General features: G+C 36.6%; 1 protein-coding gene across 1 annotated transcript in view; it reads left to right on the top strand.

Annotated features, from left to right (window-relative positions):
- The window catches only part of ntrk3a (neurotrophic tyrosine kinase, receptor, type 3a), a 948,732-nt gene that overhangs the window by 675,132 nt on the left and 249,503 nt on the right, over positions 1 to 24,097 (top strand). The window contains exon 11 of the mRNA XM_028822657.2: positions 21,328 to 21,516. Within this exon, the coding sequence (XP_028678490.2) occupies positions 21,328 to 21,516 (189 nt within the window). The remainder of the gene's footprint in view (positions 1 to 21,327; positions 21,517 to 24,097) is intronic.

Genomic DNA, 24,097 nt, shown 5'->3' with positions numbered 1-24,097 from the left:
GGAACAGGATCAAGTACAAGAGATTGAATAGCATAATTGTTGAACATATTCCAGACAAACGGAAAGAGGACATGCAAAATCTTTCGCACTGTATACTGAACCTGAGGCCGTACCACCATGACATCACAACAGGGTTTTGAATAAAAATGCAAATAAAAACACAGAAATGTAACGAGCTCACTTCTTAGATCTCAGTTGGATTGACTTACTCCATCTTTCAAACACCGTAATTTATTAGCACAGAAAGAAATACGTATCTCATTCTTTTTTTCAATTTTATTGTTTCTTTTGCCTTTCAAAGCCTTCCTCTGCTTTATAAGCTGAAGCAAAGGAGTGAAGGCCTCTTCCTAATCAACTTTGAAATGTTTTACTTTGCCAGCATGCAAATGGACAATGCACTGCGCCTAAATGACAGGGGTTTCCTGTTTGGCATGGCAAACACGTGCAGATTTCACAAACTCGGAACACAGGCACATTGCTGATTGAAGGCAATTGGGTTTAAAACCTGGCAGCCATCTAGCAACTACACCGCAAATGTTTTCCAGCTAATCCTTGGCGTCCAAGTGCTTAGGCAGCCTGAATATGTTTTTACACTTTGATTTTTAAAAAAGTCAGTTGTCAGTGGGACTATTAACATGATAACAGGATACAGCAATTACACAGTAAAAGTTTGCATTGCGTTATGCATGGTAATGCAAGCAGACCTGCTTTTGTTATCCGCTAAGCTGCACAAAAGCAAAGCTGCATGTAAGTCCATAGAAATTCAATGGCTCAATTTCTGTGTGCGTTTGAAACGGTTTCTTAACATCTTGTAGTTCTGATCTTCTTTCACTTACAGAGAGCTGATCTTTTCCTTCTGTTTTGAAAGGGAGCAAAGAATAAAATAAAACTGACATTTTGTTAACCAATATAAATTTCGGCTCTGGGAAGAAAGAAAGAAAGAAAGAAAGAAAGAAAGAAAGAAAGAAAGAAAGAAAGAAAGAAAGAAAGAAAGAAAGAAAGAAAGAAAGAAAGAAAGAAAGAAAGAAAGAAAGAAAGAAAGAAAGAAAGAAAGAAAGAAAGAAAGAAAATTAAAGACACTTCCTCAATGATCAAATGTGCAACTTCAGCAGCTAGTAATTTAATCATCTCTTTAGCTGCGTCCAAGAGAGAACCTGGTTTGAGTAGCTCTGACCAAACAATTCACTCTTTACGTGAAGCACATCTTCTTCATCATGTGCATTGTTATTTAGGAAGTAACTTTTAATCTTCAATATTCTCAGAATAGTAATTACTTACTCATCATCCTTCTAGTAGACTGCTTCTAAACTGGTTTGATTTTTACTTTGACAAGTCATACCTGTTCTCTATACAAGTAAATATGAACTTTTTACATTAATGTTTAAAAAGCTGCTTCTTCAAAATGAAGAATTTAAAGTCAAGAATTAAGTAAAGTCATTTGGGTTGACAAGAGCTATAAATTTTAATTATCATCTCAGCTATTAATAATAGCCCCTGTAATTAAATAGTTTGCCATTTCCACCTTTATAACTTAATATATTTAAATTGAGTCTTTTCACGAAAGACAGGTTTGGAGAGTATAGGTTAAAGAAAAAGTCCTTGACATTCTCTCAGAACTCGGCAACCACAGAAAAATACCCACCAGTCACACTTTTGATTACAGTTGCATAGTTTTTAAGCAAATGAAGAAGAATATTTATTATTGTTATATTGAATTATTCTTGCACAGTTATTCTTCAGCTATTCTTTCTGGCTTATTTATTTCATTGATTTTTTTTTTCAGAGAACAACACTCACAGAATAAGCAACTTTGTTTTCTTAAGCCCACCTTCCAACACTACTCTTCTTTCTGAATTCCCTTTTCCACTTGTATCCGTCTCCTTAAAGTTAACAAAATTAAATTCAGCTCAGTTCAGTTTAGTTTAGCAGAGCGCTTGTCACTGAGTGTAGGCTCAGAGCTCTATGTCTAATGTAGATGCATTTACAAACTTTACAGATTACCGATTCCATAAGGAGTACACATAAAGACAAAGCTTTGTTTAAACAGTCCAGAAGATGTGCAATATCTGTTCATTATTTTAAGGTTTTGAACTACGGAGGACTACTGCTGTTTTTGGATATCAAAAAAGGTTTGAATTATTTACATACTGTATGTGTCCTGTTCAGTTTCAGAAATGAACTTTTCCGGGTGAGTGGAATTAAGCAGTGTGGTAACAAAACAACAAAAGCCACTATGTTAGTCTGAGAATTAGTGGGGTTTCTAGTCATTTTAGTTCCAAAGGGAGATTTAAGTGGTTGGGAGAGCCATTTAACTGAGATATATTTTTTTTAATTGCTCAATAGGAAAGTAAAAATAGAGGTCTGATATACAAAGGCAAAACCGAAATATGTGGCCAAGAACAGCTTGTGCTTGGTTACATGGTTAGTATGGCTGATTTAATTCTGAGTGTATTGTAAATATACAAATTAATATTCTGAAAATACACTAGCTCAAGTAAGGAAGCAGTCAATCTGTGAAAAATAGTTTTCCATTTCTTTTCTGAGAATGAAAGAACATATTTTCCATTGTTGTGATCCTTTTAGAAACATCTGTGTACTGTAATTTTGACATGACCTCTTTACTTTATAGGCTGTAATAAAAGAGTTAGAACGACTTCTTAAGGTATAGCACAGTAATCAAAAGATTATACAGTAGCAAGGAAAAGCATTTTTTATTGAGGGTTTTTTTTGGCTTAATTAATACAAAAATATAGTAGATATCATAAGTGTTACCAAAGTTATGAGCAAAATATTTAAGGGACGTAGGAAATATGTATCTATCTTTAAAAACTCAAATAAGAATAAGGAGTATGAGTTAATTGATGTCAGCAACAGTAACATTTTTCATTAATTTCTCAATCATAAATATTTTAGCTACTATCAGAAAATGAAATTTCATTTTTATTAATAATTGACAGTAGTCTATAAGATTGTAAGGAGCTGAAGTACTGTATGTTTAATTATTAGGATGCACTGCATGTCCTGTTTTAGGTAGTTTACTTGTTGTCCACATGTTGATGTGGGTCTCGCATCTGGACTGGTTTGTACCTTGCCTTGTGCCCAGTTTAGATTACGATGATATGAAAATGAGCAGACGGGTACAGTCTTCCAAAATGCTTTTCTTATTCAAAATATTACAATGAAATACATTGCAAAAATGGCATAGCATTTTATCCACAAAGTGTTTTGCCCACTTTATCTTTGACTCTTTTCATCTTTTTAAACCAAACTGTAGTAAGATATGGAAACAATGCACCAAGTGCTTTGCAAATCTCTTCTAGATGTACTCTGATTAACTGTCTTCTAATTTTACATATGTCATTCTACACTCCTGAGAGTTTTACAATGCTTTTAGAATTCAATGGCAAGCGCAGGCTGGAACAAAGTGTTTACACTACGTGACGATTTTCTGGCTTTGCTGTGATCTTATTATATACATTATGGATATTACACAGTATGCCATAAACTACAGTGCTTCACCATAACAAGACAATAAAGAAAAGAGCAGCATCACATTAAATAAAACACTTACAAAATGATTGATATACTTGAAATACTTGGCCTGAAATCCAATCAGGATTTGGCTCTCTCTGAGTGCTTAATGTCGTTGAAACCGACTCACAAAAATGTGAGCAGAACAAAAAGGAAAGCATGAAGAAGGGTGGAAGGATGAATTTTTACTGTAAATATTTATAAATATATAAAGATACAGCTGTGGTACAGCTCCCAGCTAGTCAGTCTGTCTTACAATTTTCGCTCTTAAGATCAGAGACTCATATTGTGTAGGGGCAGATCTTGTGTGATCTGTAGAGTAAGAAAATGCAAAATGTTTCATAAACATAACCTATCCACTTAGAAGGTTGCACTTAAGCCCATGATTCATTCTTATGAATAGACTATCTATTCCAAACAGAACATTGATAGTTACAGTTCTGTTAACAACCTCCTTTCCTTTCTTCCACCCCCAGCCTTCATAAGCCTATTGATGAAAATTAAATATTTCTGTTTCCAAGGAGATAAAATGTTAAAACAGTAAACAGTGTCATTATATTGTTCCTTATCATAAGAGTGCACTTTTGCTTTCATTATGTGCTGTTTGCATGCTATTTGGTGGAATGGTGGTCCAGATTTACAGAAGCCGCTAATGGCTAATGACTTGAGTGTCTGGGAGGATTTCTTTCCTTTTTAATCTTATTGTCCTGCTTGATGGTATTTCACCTGGACCGCCAAATTTGCTTCCATAATTTCTCAATTACCGCTAAACCACCTATCGTCTCATTAGAATGCAAATAAATGTATCACACAATGAAATAATGTAGATAATTTATAAGTGATTGGGATCGGTGGATACGCTGACATTGACAATGTGCCTTATAATTTAATCTAGTATCAGAAAATGACACGTTATATCATCACACCATCGCTTTAATTATAATGCAACTTTAATTATTCTCAGTTATATCTTTTTTAATTTAAATTGTAGTACATCCAGGCCACATCTTTCTTGAATATTGAATATTGTTTGTCATTTATTGTATTGTATTGTGGAAACAATCAATCATTACCCCTGTATCTAAGGTTTCTAGGCCAAGCTGTTTAAATGACTATAGACCAGTGGCACTTACATCTATTCCAATGAAATGCTTTGAACACTTGGTGAAAAACATTTTAATGACAGAGACAAAGTCTTTTCAAGACAACAGTCAATTTGCTTATTGTGCAAACTGAAGTGTGGAAGATGCTCTGCTTGTTATTTTACATCAAATCTATACCTTTCTTGATCAGCCTGGTTCATATGTCAGAGCACTATTTTTGGATTTTTCTTCAGCGTTCAATACTATACAGCCTCATATACTGATTGGGAAATTAAACAGTATGAATGTAAACCCATTTATCACACTATGGATTCAGAACTTTCTTTTAAACCGTTCACAGACAGTTAAAGTTCAGGACACTTTTTAATTAGCCATTCATTCAAACACAGGAAGTCCACTGGGGTGTGTCTTATCACCATTACTGTTTACTCTGTACACAAGTGACCTGAGACAGAACAATGACCATTGCTCCATTATTAAGTATGCGGATGACACCATGATCATAGGATGCATATCTGGGGAGGATGAAAGCCACTATCTAAACCAAGTGAACTGTATGGTAAACTGGTGCAATAAAAACTCTCTCACTCTGAATGTAAAAAAGACCAAAGAAATGATATTTGATTTTAAGAGACAGAAATCTGTATGTTCACCTATTGTAGTTCTGGGAGAGGAGGTAGAAATAGTGAATGAATATAAATACTTATGAACTTACCTAGATTACAATCTTAACTGGAATACAAATACAAAAAAATTATTTTCTAAATGCAACCAGTGCTTATTTCTCCTCCATAAACTCAAACTATTTAAAGTAGACAAGGACCTCATGTTGTCCTTCTATCTCAGTCTGATCCAGTCTGTGATCACTTTCAGTTTCATTGCCTGGTTTAATAGTCTGACAAACCAAAACTCAAAAAAGCTCCAGCAGATTACGACGTATGCAGCTAAAGTTATTGGGGCTGATGTAGATGATTTGACTAGTGTGTGTCAGAGGGCAATGCTAAAGAAACTGGAAATCATCTCAAATGATGACAGTCATCCATTACATGTAGAACTAAACTTCAGTAAATCAGGAAGGATAGTTGCTTTGAAAACCCACACAAATCGCTCCAGAAACTCCTTTCTTCCTAGTGCCATACGACTTTTCAATAAGAAATATCGGAGATAATGTTTAAGGTTTTGATATATATCCTGTAACCTTTTTTTATTTTTTTTTGGTGTAAACATATTTTATCTAACTGCCTTACCTTAACCTTTCTTATTTCTATTTGTCTGTTTTATTTCATTCTGTCTGTTACCTGTTATTAGATGCAACTGAGAAGGCAAATTTCATGTTTTCTTGTGTAAACATGACTAAATAAAGAAACTAAACCTAAACCTAAACCTAAACCTATTTGTGTCAATAGAGAGTACATAGGATGTTCAGAATCTGAAAACAAACTTAGCAAAGATACCTTTTCCATGATGTGAACAAACAGTAGCCTGATGTTATAAAATAAAGTGATTTATATATTTTAAATCTTATTTTTGTAATTTCCTTTCTCTCTCATAAGACATTTTGCTTGTGTGTAATCGGTGATGGACTAATGCTAATTATTCCCGCCTGAAGCACATGTTTCATGAATAGGTTCTGTCTTCTTGTGACTATGCCCTGGACCAAGCCGGTTTAGAAAATGGATGATGTTTTCCATGAAGTAATCTTTGCAAAAAGTTGATCTTTCTATTTACCATTGCTCTTCCTGAATTAACAAGGTGATGTAATATGGTGAATCCCAGCGTGTGCACGGTTTCTTTGTATGTTCTCTACATTTCTGAGTAGATTTGTTTTTTTCTCAGTATTCCACTTCCCAAAGCTTGGGAGTTTTAGGTCAATAAAGAAACTGATTAATGGCCCATTCAAAATTAGTACCTACCTTTTACTGATGTTGGGACGTGTTTTGGCTCCTGTGACCCTGAATAGGACTAGATGGGTTTGATAAAGAAACAAAAACTTTTATTACTGGAAAACCTAAGCAGGCAAAGTGTTTGATGCAATATGAGATTCAAATCAATGACAGAGCCCAAAAAGACTTGAAAAGCTAAAAACTGAATTACTGAGCCACGTGTAGTGTAACCAAATTTTTTGAACCACACCATGAACTGATCTGGGTGGTAAAATGTGGCAACATCTCAGGATCAAAAGCAAACCTCTTTTATTAAGTCTGATCAGTTTTTACACCTGTGGCTGCATGAGACAAATCTATAAAACAAGGAAAGCATCCTACATTGATTTCTGCAGCAAATGATAATGCTAAGCCTCAGTAGACAATGCCATATAATTAGTGTTACAGACGTTCCAGTACCCCAGTCATAGATAATTTTCTTGTTGTTCCCTCAGAGAACAAAGACATAGTGACGTGTTTCACTGGTTAATATGACAGACATTGAATAAAATGTGTTCTTAAATGTAAATTCAATTAAATATTAATAAAACACCCTCAACAAGGGAAACATCCTTGAAACCTTCAAAGTAAATTTACATATAAAAGTACCAATTCTGAAAGAAAAACAGAACCAGCCAGCCAAGGAAAAATCTAAAAAAAATTTATAGACCACTGCTTTTCTTAATATGGATATTGGATATTGGATATTGGATAATGAATATTGTACTACTGAATAACATTTTACTTGCTGCCCTGCACTAAAAAGTACTTTTGTGAGCTTGAGGAAGCTTATACAATTTTAACAGGTTGGGGAAAAAGACATCTTTTGGTAATAAGCATGCCAACTTAAAAGATGCAGTCTATTAGAAAGTTCTCACTTTGGATACCTTATACTACTTAAGGAGTGAAAAAAGAAAAAAAAAAGTAATGCGAATACCATGGTGCATCTCTCCTTTTAGGAACTTTTTAACTAAAAGATATATATTAGGATAAACCAAATTACACCTTTTCAAATATTTTTCTGTTGAGAACACTTGAGTAGGTTATTCTTTGAGTGACAAAGCTGTAAGAACATCTATTACATGTGCTTCGGTTTGTTCTTTATTTAAATATATAAGAATTTATTACAAATCAAGAGTTTATGCCTGACAGATATTATGTCATGAATGTTGTAACTTATATGACACATTTGAGATTGGTTACAGTTTGGCTATAGCAACTGTTTTTGCTGGGGTTCAATATTTACTTTTTTAGTCCTATCATCCCAGCTACTGATGTAGATTTGGAGTCATGTGATAATTGCTTATGTTTAGATAAATTATACAAGCCATCTATTTCAAAATATATTATTACCAGTAACAGTGCACTGCATGATAACATGCAGTGAATACACTTGACTTGAGCATTCCTAGTTTTCATCCTCTTTTTCTGTACATTTAGCATTCATTTGCTCAGAGGTTGATATGCTTACTGCTTCCTGAGCAGCTCTTCTTTTCTCCACCCAGCGGCCCGCTTCTTCTCTTCTTTCGTCGGCATCTTTTCATGTTAAAACTGATTAAGTCAGTGTTTGAGTTGCAATTACTTGGTACGTTTTCTTAAATTTTTCACTTAAGCTGGTACTTAAGTCTTCAATCTACCTCAAGAATGATTTGAGATATGAAGAGGTAGAGGAAGTGACGGCGAAGGTGGTGCCGAGAGTTGATTCTAGAATAAAATAAAATAAAAATAAAAAGATGAATAACATCGGAGGTCAATCATCAGCAATGAAAGCAGATAGTAGATGTCACGTAGTGTATTTGTAGCAAATTTCAGGTCAATAGATCAAACGGTTTGCGAGCTACAGATGATTTAAAATCCTGGACAGACAAATGGACAGCCATGGTATCGTATTATACTAGCTGTCCCCCGCAGCTCCACTTAGCGAAGCAGTGAAAAAGGACAAACTTTAAAAATCACTGAACACGCAGGTATTGCTAGCTAGTTGGGGGGGAGAGGTATTCTTCAACATGTGGCGAGTGGTAGACTCACTCGAATGTAGTCAGGAGCTTGAGTGAGGAGGGCCCCGCCCGGCACCCTACTCCTGACGTCACGCTTCCCCATCCCCTCGACCCGCAGTCTTTCTCTCAGATTAGTGCGAACAAATTGCTCCTGCAAGCGAACTATGATACTCAGCAATGAGAGAATTCGCAAAATCAACCAGAATTTTCAAGCAAATCATGGAATAAAAACTCGATCTAAATCCGTTAAGTAGTTCTCTCGTGAAAAGCGGACAGACATACAGACAGGCAGATGTTGGATTTTACTGTATATATAGAGAGATAATGTTAAAACCACTTTAGAATTTTTTAAAGCATGTTGATTATTGATGTTTCAAATTGTGTGAAAAATTTGCAGTATTCAACTTTATTATATGCTTCAGTTACTTTGCATAGAATTTGAAACAAAAACATACCTTCTAGTCAATGGGTAGATAACAAGCAAGCTTTATTTCTCCCAAGAAGGAATTTAGCTTTTACAGAAGCTCTAGAAATATTATAACTAAAAATAAAATTATACCCCTGAAATAATTGTAAGAATTGCAAAAAAGGAAAAAGAAAAACTTCTGACTGTTTTATCAGAAATCCTTTCCAACTGATATCTCTAAGTTGGTTTTTTTTGGAAATTATTTTATTAAAAACAGCTGCTCAGTGACAATTACACATGCAGAGCTAAACAAGTTTTCTGTTTTAAACAAATATCAGAGATGACTGATGTTAAATTAAACAAAGGGGTTGAGATAAAAGCCTGCACCCAGTTCATTGCTCCAGGACTAGGACTGCCCACCCTGCATTACAATGTTGTGAAAATTCAGCACACACCATGTGATAGTTGGGAATCTACATGAATACAACACCAGTGTATAGAAAAGCCCACACTTACTTAAAATTGGCTAATACAGAACTGACACTAAGCCTAAAATGTAGGCATTGTGGCATGGGAGGTAACCAGACAAACACAACACACAAGTTGAACAAGCAAAATTCAGCCAAACAGTGACTGCTTTGGGATTTGAAACCATGTTCATGAAGCTGTAAGGCAGCAACACTAGCCCTTTATGTCATCCCTCACTCAATCAGCTATTCTTAATTATACATTGCAATGTCTTCTATTTTAGTTTTTAAATTCCTAAACAAACCCATGTTTAATAAAAAGCTAATTTTCCCCAAGGGTATTTATAATTATTGTAAATGCTGCCCTTTCATAGCCATTGACAAAAACGTGTGACCAGAAAAAGATAGATAGATAGATAGATAGATAGATAGATAGATAGATAGATAGATAGATAGATAGATAGATAGATAGATAGATAGATAGATAGATAGATAGATAGATAGATAGATAGATAGATAGATAGATAGATAGATAGATAGATAGATAGATACTTTAGTAATCCCAAGGGGAAATTCACATACTCCAGCAGCAGCATACTGATAAAAAACAATATTAAATTAAAGAGTGATAACAATGTAGGTATAACAGACAGACAATAACTTTGTATAATTTTAACGTTTAACCCCCCGGGTGGAATTGAAGAGTCGCATAGTGTGGGGGAAGAGCGATCTTCTCAGTCTGTCAGTGGAGCAGGACAGTGACAGCAGTCTGTCGCTGAAGCTGCTCCTCTGTCTGGTGATGACACTGTTCAGTGGATGCAGTCGATTCTCCATTATTGACAGGAGCCTGCTCAGCACCCGTCGCTCTGCCACGGATGTCAAACTGTCCAGCTCCGTGCCTACAATAGAGCCTGCCTTCCTCACCAGTTTGTCCAGGCATGAGGTGTCCTTCTTCTTTATGCTGCCTCCCCAGCACACCACTGCGTAGAAGAGGGCGCTCGACACAACCGTCTGATAGAACATCTGCAGCATCTTATTGCAGATGTTGAAGGACGCCAGCCTTCTAAGGAAGTATAGTCGGCTCTAAAGTCGATATATACTGTATCTGCTCTACTGTTATTGAAATGGGAATAATGTTCACCATTTTCTTTTAATAGACAAACATATCTGCAAATAGTTATTTATTTGATAACTACCAGGAGCACAAAGCTCTTAACCACACAGACACCTACGTTCAAAGTACCTTTAATTGCTTTAAAATTTCTGATATTAGAACAACCTGATCCACTGAGAGGAGAGTGTAACTCTTCATGCCAGTAATCTTTGATACTTAAGTAAAGGACAAGTTCAACAAATGTTCAAGCAAATTATAGAAAAAAACACTGATCTAAATCCGTTAAGTAGTTCTCTCATCAAAAGCAGACTGACAGACATACACACGTTGGGTTTTATATATATAGAGATACCATACTGTCCGTAAGTCACAGAATACCATATGTCACTTGATATTTCTGCTAACCGTATCTTATCAGTATTTATTCATTCAGAATGAATGCAGTCAGTTTGTTGGTAAATGACTCAATATCAGGCTGTGCCATGGCTTACTTTACATGTAAGGGCCAATGAAAACTCATACATTTATCTTTAGTTTCCTCATCAGAAAAAAAAGTCACAAAGCAAGAAATGAAGGGCCAACTTGAGGAACAGACGTCTAGTACATGGTGGAAAAATAGAAGCACTACTAGACCACTAGACTACTAGTGGCTTATAATTGGCCCAAGAGAAGACATTTTTGGAGGGGGTAGCTTTATTATCTGCAGCAGGGGCTCTTACTATATTAATGTGTGCTGACTACAGTTTGTGTGTTCATGTATGTAAATGTTGAATTTTAGAGTTTAGCAATTTGGTGTTGACATGTTGTATTTCTATGGTATAGTGGATAGTGCAGCTGCCTCGGAGATCTGGAGATCGGGTTCAAATACCATATTTGGCATTGTTTGTATAGAGTTTGCATTTTTGTCAGTGTTTGCCATGGTCTCCCTCCTTCATGCCAAGAGGTGTGTGTGTTTGATTAATTGGTAATTCCAAATTGGTGGAGTGAGTTTGTGTGCTTGAGGGAGCTCTGTGATGAAGTGTCACCTGCCTAGGCACCTGCCTGTTTTTTGCTTCATTCTAAGTACTGCCAGGGTAGGCTCTGTGCCCTTCCCACCCTGAATTGAATAAAGTGGGTTTGAGAATATAATGTTATTGTAGTTCTGGATTTGTGCACATGCTCTGAGCAACATCTCAGTGAAGAACTCTTTACAAAAATAAATTGCTCTTGCACAGGTTCTCGCTCTTTCAGACGTACTATTTGAGATTCAAGGCACATTGCTGTCATTTCACACATTAGTTGTTGAGTCTTACGTTGATTTGTGACCCAAGAATAATGTTTCAGAATACTGCAAATGCCAAAGAAGCTGAAACATTGAATGATACACAGCAGAAGTAGGTCAGAAAAGTGATCAAAGAAGATGGAGGCGCAAGGACACAAGCAGGCTATCCCACCTGGCATTGCATTAAATCGATTAATTCCATAGTAAACATGTTTTATTTTTTTTCCTTTATGTAATTATTTAAAACATTGTCTTTAATATGGATATTTTGTGACTGTTGCACTCTAAATTTTGGATATCATTAGTGGATGAAAACATCGAGATATTCAATGAATTTCTTTGCATCTTTGAATTTCTCCATGACCCTCAATTGGTTTAAGCAGGCCTAAAATCTGAAATGAGTGGATGGAATGACATTTGTAAATGCTGTTTGGATTCACGTCACTGCTTGTGCATTTTTGTTCTTTAATTGTAGTGTATTTCTTTGAAATACTGATTCGCTACTTTGTTGGCAAAAGGCCCAGGCATAATCTAACATATTGATTGCCCTTGAGTGTGGCAACCAATGCTTATATAAAATTCTCCTGGCTGCCCTCTCTATGTTTTTAATGCATTATGTAACAAACATAAAATAATGGTTTATTTTAAATAATTTTTTAAACATGGTAGAGTGGTGCACTAGCCTCATAAATCTACAGTCTAAATTATGTACCCATTTGTTGTCTGTACAAAGACTACAAGTTCTCTCCATGTCTGCTCCACTGTTCATTCCACATGTTAAATAAGTGTTGGCTACATGGATGGCCAACATGAGTTGGTCAAGTGTGAATGGGTACTGTATGTTTGTCAATGAACCCTTTGAGTGACTGGCGTCTCATCCTGCCTCTCGTCTGATGTTAATTTGATAGACTTGTGCTCTCCTTGAATGTGAATAAATTAAGCTTGTTTAAGAATGTTGTCTAAAAATGTGTGTAACCAAAAACAATAAATAAAAAAGCAAACCATTTACACATCCTTTTTTCTGTGCTCTGTTTCACCGCTTCCCATTATACTTGGTCTCTTGAAAGGTGTGCAGTGGCACTGGAGAAACAATGCCCTTCTCATGGCAAAATATGCTACGGTGACAACCAGCTGGCATTTTGTTAAAATAATTGCAAAGAATTTTACTCTGATTATAAGGTCAGCATTGAGATTCAGAATTGTGGTTGACTGAAAGATGTAAACACCGGAAATGTTAAACAGTGAAATTGGGCAATAGTATACCTGTTCAGAAAAGAAATCTCTTGGTAATTACAGTGCTTCAATGGATCTTCAAAGAATTCTTGTATTTTATTATAAAAATTCAATAACGCTCCCTTTCTCTATGTACTTGAACAGTGTAGAGACAGAAAGAGAACTGAAATAATTTTGAGTGCATGGAAATTGTGCATGGGCAAGCCATTTACGATATCACTGCTCATCATTTGATCTTATCTATAAATATGTGCATTTAAGGGCACAAAACTCTTCCCATCAGCAATGGATAAAAGACATAAGTCAGTTACGCATGATATGCCTGTAAAATGCAGCAAAGCAGCAGTCACACACATTTAGAAAAATTAGGCATTGTCATTCCCCTTGTGTTCAGACTATGGGAACTGCACACATGCAGTAGCAGAGCATGCAAACTCCATACAGAAGGCCTTACATCCTAGACGAAATCCAAGGACCAGTTTCTTTTACACCAAAACACTTCCCAGTAATTCATTAAAGTGAACCAAAGAAACACTAATTTTGCCATTGTCCTTCTCCTTTGTTAGAATGGGTCATTATCTTTTATTTCACCTCACAAAGCATGCAAAATCAATTCCCATTGTTGATCTCCTTTTCTCCTATGGTTGATTTAATGGCTTTGGTTGAAGGAGTCATAGAAGCTGGTTAGACTGGCAACTTCATTTTGACTGCCATCACATTAGCGCATAATTTGGCATTGGTAAATTTTCAAAAGATATTTTTTTCAGTTGTAGAAGGCAGACCTACTACTAAATTTTAGCAAAACCTTAATCAAGAGATTAAAAGAGGGATTGAATAATGCATGTCCCTGTTTAATGGCTGTCTTCCATATTTAGCGACTATTACATTCTTATATTGCTCTTACTCAACACATTAACTGTCTGAAGTTTTTATTTTCATTTTATGATAGTTACCCATTTACCATATCTGAGGTTCAAGAAAGCTCTTCTAAATTCAAATTTCTAAAAATTGAGCTATGCAGTGGGCTTAGTAGAATTGCTGCTCAACAGAGGGTAATTTCCAGTTTGAATCAAAGAATGTTCTCTGTAGTATTCATGCTTCTCTTTGTATATAAGGATTTCCTCTGAAACTTTCAGTTTCGTTGCCCTCTTCAACACCTGGAGGAATCACTGGATGGAAAGATTCTCTTATCAGGTTGCATGGCCAGCACAGACTCCACTATGGAAAACCCAGGAGGGATTAGGCGGCCAGTTGACTGAGGTGTCCAGAACTGCGGATTTGTTTTTGACTTTCACTTTCACAATTTTAGTCTCCCCCATTGTCCACTTGTCATAGGGTCAGGTCAGGTCAGGTTGGGGAGTGTGCACTAGTACATTGCGTTGCTGCACCTACTACACAACGAAACAGCTCGGGATCCTGTTTGATAACTCCCCAGGCAGACATGCGGCTCAGTCCCACCACCTGGAAATGACCATTTATCTGCAGCAGCCATGTGTTACTTGGGCGTCCCCTTGGTCTGGTCCAGCTGCTTAGGTCCTCAACAATGAGGATCTTGTGAACTGGATCACCCTCAGGGTATCGCTCCACATTGCTATAGTATCATGAGTGATGGTCCCTCACAATGCAGGTAATGTGCATCATTTGGGACTCCATCAGCAACCATTCGTTCGACACAAAGTCAAACCAGCAATATCCAAGGATTCTCTGAAGATAAACAGTACAAAAGTAGTCCAGTCTTCGTCTCAGGTCATTGGATAGTGTCCATATCCCACAACCATTTAGCAAAACAAGAAGCACCAGGACTCTAAAGACTTGGACCTTCGTCTGTTTGCAAAGATATCAGAAACGCCACACACTCCTTTCCAGCGACCCCCCCCCCCCCCCCCCCCCCCCATGCTCTCCCAATCTGTCGACTCACTTCATACAAAGAGTCAAAGGAGAAATGAATGAGGTAAATAAACGTCTCGACAAGGTCAACTTTCTCTCCGCAGACAGACACACTGCCGATGGCTGGGCCCAAGAGGTCATTAAAGGCCTGGTCATAGTTCATCAGTTAATTAATAGACAGATAAAATTGGCTTCCATTTTTTGAATCATTTTCTACATTGTTCTATGTGTATATTTACAGATCTGGATTTATATGAGTACCAGTTTAGTACCAGCATTTAGTAATTAGTATAATCTATACATGTATTTTGACTGGGAAGTGTTCACAGCACTCTGCACTTGCAGAAGAGTGTTATACAAAAAAAAAAAAAGTATTTTTGTTTTGTATCCTGAAACAGATCAGTGGCCCATTCACAATGTGATAGTGCCTTATATTTATTTCTGCTAGAATAATCTCTAGCTTTTCAGAGATCCAAGTTGGATAAATGGGATATGGATTGATGAATGTTCCACTGACATGTGTCAATTTGGAATGTTTTGCTTTATATTACAAAGTTGATGCAACAGCAAAGATAAATTGGATTACACAGTAGTAGCTACTGCTCTCTTTATTTGGTTCTGCACAAATTGTTAACAGAATAATAATAATATCTAACTTCTGAACCAGTGTGATTTAGGCGAGGTTGTAGTGGAATTTAAGCTTCAGTATATCACAGGCCTCTCTCATGCACAGTTGCATTCATTCAATATGGATTTGACATTCAACCTGACAATCTGAGTCTGGGCTATCGCGGGGGGATTGGAGTTGACCATATGAACTTGGAGAGAAAATACTAACTCCACACAGAATGCAATGTAGCTGAATATCAAACTATGTCTAAGTATTGGGAAGCAGCATGGTAGAACCTGTAATGTGCAGAAACAGCCCAGCACAGCATCTGATCAAAGTCGAGAGTAACTTTTAATGTGAGCTGTTTTGTCGTTATGGGTAGGCACACCAAGGAAAAAGTTGAAAATAGCATTGAACCTTCCACCAGGCCTACAGTGAGGGTTCTGCAGTGACCTACCTACTTCTTTACTGGCTTGTGCAAGAAACCTTAATGTTGCATTATTGATAGATTGGGCATTCCTTCCTATATCTCCAGATAATGTTTTTTTTAGGTTTTCTTCTTCCTGATATTTACTAGATTCTAACCTTTAAAACTGATATATCATGGCTTCTGGTCATCTGTTTTTTTTTACTTTCTCATATACAAAGTAAATGGAAAGTTTTTGAATTCTCCAAAAATTTGATGTCAAGATTTTGATGAATCTCGACGTTTTAGACCTCCCTGACTTTCTCGTATATGAAATATAGGGAAAGAATTGGAATCCTCCAAAAATTCCATTTCGAGATTTGATGAATCTCATTGTTTTAGACATCTCTGAGTCCGAAAATGGTATTTTCGGAATTATGTCTGTGTTCGTGTGTGCGTATGTAAACACGATAACTTGAGTACGTTTTCACTTAGGTCAACCAAATTTTGCATACTAGTATTAGGTACAAAATGTATCAACTTTTGGGCTCTTTCTGCTAACCGGAAGTGGTACTTTACCTTTTATTCATGCAGCTGCAGAGTCTGAATTATTCAACTTTACTTTTATAATAATTATTCAATATATTATTAATTCGATTTGATTTGTTGTTGATGTTTCATTAATGTAAATAATATAAAAATATAATCATTGTCTTGTGGTTTACTGCTCAAATATCCATCACCATATCTGAGTATGCGAGTCTAGGAGAGACCACTCCGGATTTTTCCCTTTAGATGTTTTGTGTTTTTAATGAAGTGAGCTGGGTCTTGCCATGTACCTGTCACTTCTGGGTTATATACTCAATTAAGGATGTTCCACTTTGTTTCAGTCAGAAATGCACATCTGTACGCCCAAGAATACGTAGAACCAATATTTATTTGTGTATTTATTTATTTTGTTTGTTTTTTTTCCTCCCAGTGCATTTCTTCATCTTTATTGGGTCTTATTTGTTAACTGAGCTTCGTGCATCTCAATCAGACAACATGTATGTAATTACATTTTAAAGGAAGTAAGATGTTCATGAAATATTTCAGTTACATTAATTTGTGATCATTTAGGACTTGGTAACTGTGACCTTGATGGAACAGTATGTTCTAGACATGTATGCAGCCTAATAGGTTTAAATAAGCTAAACACTTGTAAAACTCCCCACTTTTTCTAGTTCCAGCTCATTGACCATTTAAATGATTCTGAAATTCTGAAATGTCTTTAACATGACAATTTTCCTCTGACTAAGTTTTGTTCTTAATTGGCTGCTAGCATCCAACACCTCTTCCCTATTGCTCTCTTTTCCCTAAACCCTAATGGTCTGTTATCTTTTTTTTTAATACAGAGAAGTGTGCATCTGAGCCCACTAATTAGCTATCTCTTTTCCCATCTGTGACTCTGCATGAGAAATTTTTTAATTGATTTTAAAATGAACCCTTAGGCAGGTGTCCACTTCATGGCTCTCTTTTGCTTGCTATGCATGGAAAAATATAGATACTATTATTCTATTGTGCAATTAACATAGAATTTTTACTCCCTGAGCAACCTAACTTATGGGATTCTGATGTAGTACATTTTCGGTATAATCCTTAGTCTTTTTAACAAAAAAGGGGTTAAAAATTGGGATCACCTATATCAATCCTCTTGTGTCATTCTAACAGCAAATATTCTGAAAACTGAAAAAAAGGAGGGAGAAAAAGACAAACTCCTACCAAGGCAGACAGACAGTCAAGAATTACATTTATAGATAATGTTATGATGACAGATACCTGAGACTATTATAACTGACAGGCTCTGCCCTGGTTGGGATTATTATATCTAACGGCGTCCTATGGGAGACCTGTCCCAAACATTATAAGTTATCTGAATTAATAAATTGTGATTTGAAATGATTTATGTTATTAATCAGAAGGATCGAGAAAAATAACACAACATGGTGAATTTAAAAAAGAGAAAAAGTAGACAAGTGCTGATTTTGCAACCACTCTTATTTGCCAACAGAGTTGCTTGATGGCAGACTAACAGATTGCCTTATTTATTTATTTACAAGTCTAGCTTAGCTATTTGGGGAAAAAAGATTAATATTGCATGTAAAGAATAACAAAAACCCCATGTTAGTTTAATTGCAATAAATACCTATACAGAAAATGATTGTTTAATTACATACGCCTTTGATCTGTATTTGATGAAGTCGTATGGCGTATGAGGCGAAGGAACCATTGACAATAAATATGCAAAGGTAATGAGCATGTTTATTTTATGATTCAATAAATATGCAAACAAGAAAATATCTTTGTTTCTCGGCAAAATGTGAAAATCCCCTTACAATGGAACTCCATTTCAGTCGAGCATATAAAGTGAAGCACTGCTGCTTGAGCAGCCTCATTTCTCTATCACACATTGATTCTCTCTTAAAGGCATATTGATTTTTTTTTTATTGCTCTTGGGAGAGGAGTTTCAACTGGCGGGCACTACAGGACTGAACGGCATTGTCCATGTTCGTTTGTTTAAGGTACTATATCCACTGTCTGATGTGCTGGCAGCTCCATATGCATTTGGGGGCTACAGTTTGTGTGAAATTCCTCCTTTACAACAAATTAAATCACTATATATTGTTTTTCACATATTATACAATGAACCGCTAAACCATGTGTAAGATGATAGATGAAGTTAGTAGGATTTTTGGGAGTATGCGGATTATTTTTGGTATGACTCTGTTAGATCAAAAATGATACAAATCTCCTTCTCATGTACTCAACAACTAGAAAAAGCATATTTTCAATAAAGGCATTTAGTTGTAAAGCCTCTTTCTTCGATCTTGTTCTTCTTGAATTCTCAGCTTCTATGATTATTGGGTCTTGCTTTGCCAACATTGCTAAATGGCATTTTGTGGTGCCACCCGTCAAATGCCAGAGAGCTTAGAATCCCCATTACATATACAGTCCTTCATTGTTGAGCCTGAGAGTGTGGGTTATGTGTCTCTTGTTGGCTTGCTCAGGCATAATTGATCTGTTAGTCTTACTTATTCCTATGCAGGGTTAGGTGGGACATGTGTGGAGTGGGAGGGGGTGGGTGTAGATAGGGGGATCCTATTTTTATCTTATCTAATAATGCACCTTTGTAGTTTCTGAGTACTACTACTTATTTATGTATGTATGTATGTATGTATGTATGTGTGTTTGTATGTATGTATGTGTGTTTGTATGTATGTATGTGTGTTTGTATGTATGCATTTATTTATTGATTGTTTATTGCAGTTGTTCTCTGTTTTAATAAAAATTAGGTCACAAAAAAGCACTTCATTAGCAACAAAGAATTCAAAATATGTTCACTTAACCCTTAATATAGAAACTACCATATTTCGCTGAGCATTTTTAGAATTCACCAGAATTTTTATTTTAAAATAATCTGCCCAATATAGACAGCTGGCTCTTTTAGACTGCCTGTTTGGGAAAATTTGAACCAGAGAAGATTTTATCTGTTACCTATGATTGTGTGCTCCTCTCCCGGCTCTTATTTTACTATAACATCCTTTTCAGTATGAATGACATAACATAGATTTGATTGTTGTTAGCAGTCATTTTCTATATATTTTATTATTGTTTTAAAATATATGTTGCTCCAGGAAGTGTAGTCTATATTTCATTTTTCCCCATTAACTTTTACTTACCTTAATGCACCCAGCTTTACAGAGGAAGAATTCTGTTGTCCTTTTAATAAATATATAAACTAAGCCTAAATATTTCTGATGTCTGATTTTTTTTTACGGAGATTTCTGTATACTGTGTTTTCATAGATTTGATTGACCATAAATTTACATTTTAAATAATGTGAATTTTTCAGACCTAACCTGCTGTGGATGTGGGACTCACTTGTTACAGTAGAAATCACTTACTGTATACAAGGCAAACTAGAGCTTATTACATCATCTCCATGTATATTATGTAGCTTCTGATTGTATACTATGACAAAAATCTTCTTCTTGCCCGACTTTCTCCAGGAGATTCTGAAAGTTAGCTTGATTTTTTTCCCCAACCCTAATTAATCTTGGGGAACTTAGCTTCAAACCAAACTCTTGCCCTTCAAGTGTAGAAAGATGTAATTTCTGACTGCCACGAGGTTAAGACTTGATGGTTAACAATATAAGTCACTAAATCACTATGATCTTTCACAGTATGTTAGTACAGTATCAGCAAAAAAAAAAATTAAATAGAGTTAAAGGCTATGTGATTCTTTACTGTAATAGAGACATTTAGACTGATACAATGGAGCTATGCATGTTATTAATTGTTTAGTTTATTGAACTGTAATGCTACTCAAATTTATTTAATTTCCTTGGTGATTAGACTGTTGTTTCTTGCACATAATCCTTAATAACGGATTCTGCTCACTTTCAAATGTGATATTTGCACTGTGGCACCCGGACGGGGCTCATGCCCGGCCGGGACGCCCAGGAAGACAGGAGGAGGGCTCATTCCTCCTCCAGACCGCGAGGGGGCATCCACCCTGGTTGTATTGGGGGCCACGGGCACAGGGCTTGGAAGCCCAACCCTGTAGGGGCACGTGGTCACCGCCAGGGGGCATCCCCCTGCCAGAAAGACCCTGGACCCCAGTGCTTCTGCCACACCAGGAAGTACTGGGGAGAAGAAGAGAGGGAACACTCGGAGTGCTTCCGGGAGGACAGCCGGCACTTCCACCACACTGGGGCGTGTCCGCGGGGTGGCCGGTGCACACCTGGAGCACATCCGGGTAGTGATAAAAGGGGCCGTCTCCCTTCATCCGAGGCTGGAGTCGGGTGGAAGAGGACAAGGTTGGAAAAAGAGAGAAGGAGGCGGTCTGAAGAGGCAGAGTGGTTGGCCTGGACTTTGGGGAAGACTGGGGTTTGTGGAGCACTTATGGACATTTGTAAATAATAGGTATTGTAAATAAACGTGTGGTGGAGCAAAACTATCATGTCTGCCTGTCTGTGTTCGGGGCTAGTTCCACAGCACAAAGATGAAAAACACCTCCGTCTTATTTGATATATCTTAAAAATATATCTGTGTGCACTAAATACACATTTATACCTTTATACAAATATAACAACAATAATTTTTCATGGTACTCACTATCACAAGTACTGTGGTTCTGTAGGTTCAAATTTTTATGTATTTTCTAATTTTGTATTTAAATGATTTTAACAAATAACATTCTATCTATCAATCTACCCTTTGAACTTGGTTTCTCCTTACAGGGAACTAGAGGCTTTTCCCAGTATGTGCCAAGAAATGATATTTGATGGTTTGTTAGGCACACTTAAACACTTTTAAAGATATCTCATATTTTTTTTTCTCTTTTTCAGGACCTGTGGCAGTAATCAGTGGGGAGGAAGACTCTGCAAGCCCTCTTCATCATGTCAATCATGGCATTATCACACCTTGCACAATGGATGCCGGCCCCGATGCTGTGGTCATTGGAATGACCCGGATTCCTGTTATTGAGAACCCGCAATATTTCCGGCATGGGCACAACTGCAACAAGCCATCCACATGTGAGTACCACCAATGCCATTCCTGGAGATTTTATACTAAACTACTGATGCTTTTCATGTCGCATAAGTCATTTTGAAAACGGGAAGCCCAATTTAACACACTCTCTGTAAGCTTTTTGTGTTGATTATCCTTTTAATCTTTAAACTTCTAATGTATCTCATCATTCAGTGTTGAACCCATGCCATGCCTAATCCTAATATTTTTCCTTATTGTTCCCCTCGGCTGTAATCCGCTATTAATTAATTTTAAACATGTAATTAGCTTGTGCCAAAATGCTCATCATTTATCATCCTGAAGGTGTTGGCTCTGTGATTCTAGCACTGAATACTCCCATCTACGGTTTACTGGCTGCTACTCAGATTTTTTATTTATGTCTATATAATGGAATTTATAAGGTAAGAGGCTGCTATTCTGAAATTTCTTCCTAGTTACATGGCTTTATTATATTTTGCATCTACTCTCTGTTTTTTGTTCAGATATGAAGCGGAAAGGTCGATGTGTGTTATTACTAAATTATTTTGAATCTTTGTATTTTATGTTCAAATGTTTAATTTTAACTCTTCTCTCTTTCTTACAACCGATTATTGCTCTCTTTGATTGCTCACCTTGAATATTTCATTTCTTAGTCAGCTTCTGAATGTTTTACTTGATTTCCTACTCACTTACTTTGATTCTCTCATCTGTTTGTTTTTGGGGGTTTTTTCGGCTATGGTCTATATTTAAAATTGAAAACTTTGGTCTGCAAACAATCTACCAATTATGAAGGTATGGCAAAGACGTTTCTTGGATATCTGTACAGATACTATATTCAAAAACAAGTGGGCAACAGTTGATAACTTACAATTCGCTGTTTTTATCGTAAACGCCCTCCAGATTTACTACAATTTCTTGGTATACAAGGAGGCTAAGTAACTTTCTAAGGATCGCACAGTTCTCATGTAGGGATTAAGTCTTCCAAATGCCAAAATAGGTGAGTTAGCAAACTTTTTACAAAGAATGGAGTAGTTAATAATGATTGGCTAAATGCAGAAGGTCTAGCATATTCTCATGTTGAAAGAAGGAAGATGAAAATTGTAAATGTGCTGTATTTAAAGGCAGTGCATGCTGAACTATTCGGACAGCTGCTGTATTTATTTGGAACTTTATTTCTGTGCATTTGTCTGTTTATTTCTTCCTTCTTTCCTATTTTACCAATATTCATATTGCTCATCCTGTCCCTAATATGCCTCTTACATTAATGAATAGTTGAAACCACGCACACCCCAAAAATAAACTGCTTGCCTTCCCTGCAGTCCGCCAAGCAATATCATAGCATTTGATGCCATATGAACAGACCTTCAAAAACTTTTTACCTCTGGACAATTACACTGTTAACTCCAATAGAATATAATGGTTGGTCTGTGACTATAAGTGCTGACTCAGCAAAACATTAGTTGGGTGATTATGGGCTGCAACATAATTAATTCTAACTCTTTTTGGCTGAATTGAATATATTGATTTTTATATACTGTATTTATTCAAATGTTTGGTAAGATTATGGTTTTGCTGTCACCATCCCTGTAAGCTACCTGTTAGCCTGAGGGGTTAATTAAACAATGCTCACACTGCAGCCTAGGTCTAATTTTTGTCACTTATGTTGTCACTTATTGTTACAGAATGTAATATTTTCTATTGAAGCAGATGTTAGCTTGCTGTTACTATATAGAGCATGCATCAATCTTATTATATACTGAAGACAAAACATTACATACATAAAATATTGGTACATGTTTTGATACTGTGATTATGATGAGTAGCTGCTTAATAATTGTGGATTCGTATATTAATACAGCCTTACCAGATCTAAATAATTATTTGAAGCTCATGTAATACATACGAATGACAAAAGAATCCATCCATCCATCCATTTTCCAACCCGCTGAATCCAAACACAGGGTCACGGGGGTCTGCTGGAGCCAATCCCAGCCAACACAGGGCACAAAGCAGGAACCAATCCCGGGCAGGGTGCCAACCCACCGCAGGACACACACAAACACACCACACACCAAGCACACACTAGGGCCAATTTAGAATCGCCAATCCACCTAACCAGCATGTATTTGGACTGTGGGAGGAAACCGGAGCGCCCGGAGGAAACCCACGCAGACACGGGGAGAACCTGCAAACTCCACGCAGGGAGGACCCGGGAAGCAAACCTAGGTCCCCAGGTATCCCAACTGTGAGGCAGCAGCGCTACCCACTGCGCCACCGTGCCGCCCGCTGACAAAAGAATGCTTGATTATAGTATAAGCCATTGTTATACAATAATTTACCCCATGTATTAATGGAATATTCCATACAACCTGATTTGTGGGACAGAGTATGTTATTATAAAATATTTTAGCACAGTCCCTGCATTTGGATTGATAAGAGGACAGTTTCTGCCAAAGTCAAGTGAGTTGTTCTGGAAGTTGTGCTCATGATTACACTGCCTGATACTGATTTTTCTTAAGGGGGTTTACAATGTACACACACATAATATCAATATTTTCTTGAATCACATTGATTATTTAAGTGCAATACAATTTAAAATTTTGACTG

This window comes from Erpetoichthys calabaricus, chromosome 17, assembly GCF_900747795.2.
Source record: "Erpetoichthys calabaricus chromosome 17, fErpCal1.3, whole genome shotgun sequence".
NCBI classification, from domain to species: domain Eukaryota; kingdom Metazoa; phylum Chordata; class Cladistia; order Polypteriformes; family Polypteridae; genus Erpetoichthys; species Erpetoichthys calabaricus.
Note: the sequence above shows the minus strand (reverse complement) of the source record. Positions and strands in the feature narration are given on the sequence as shown.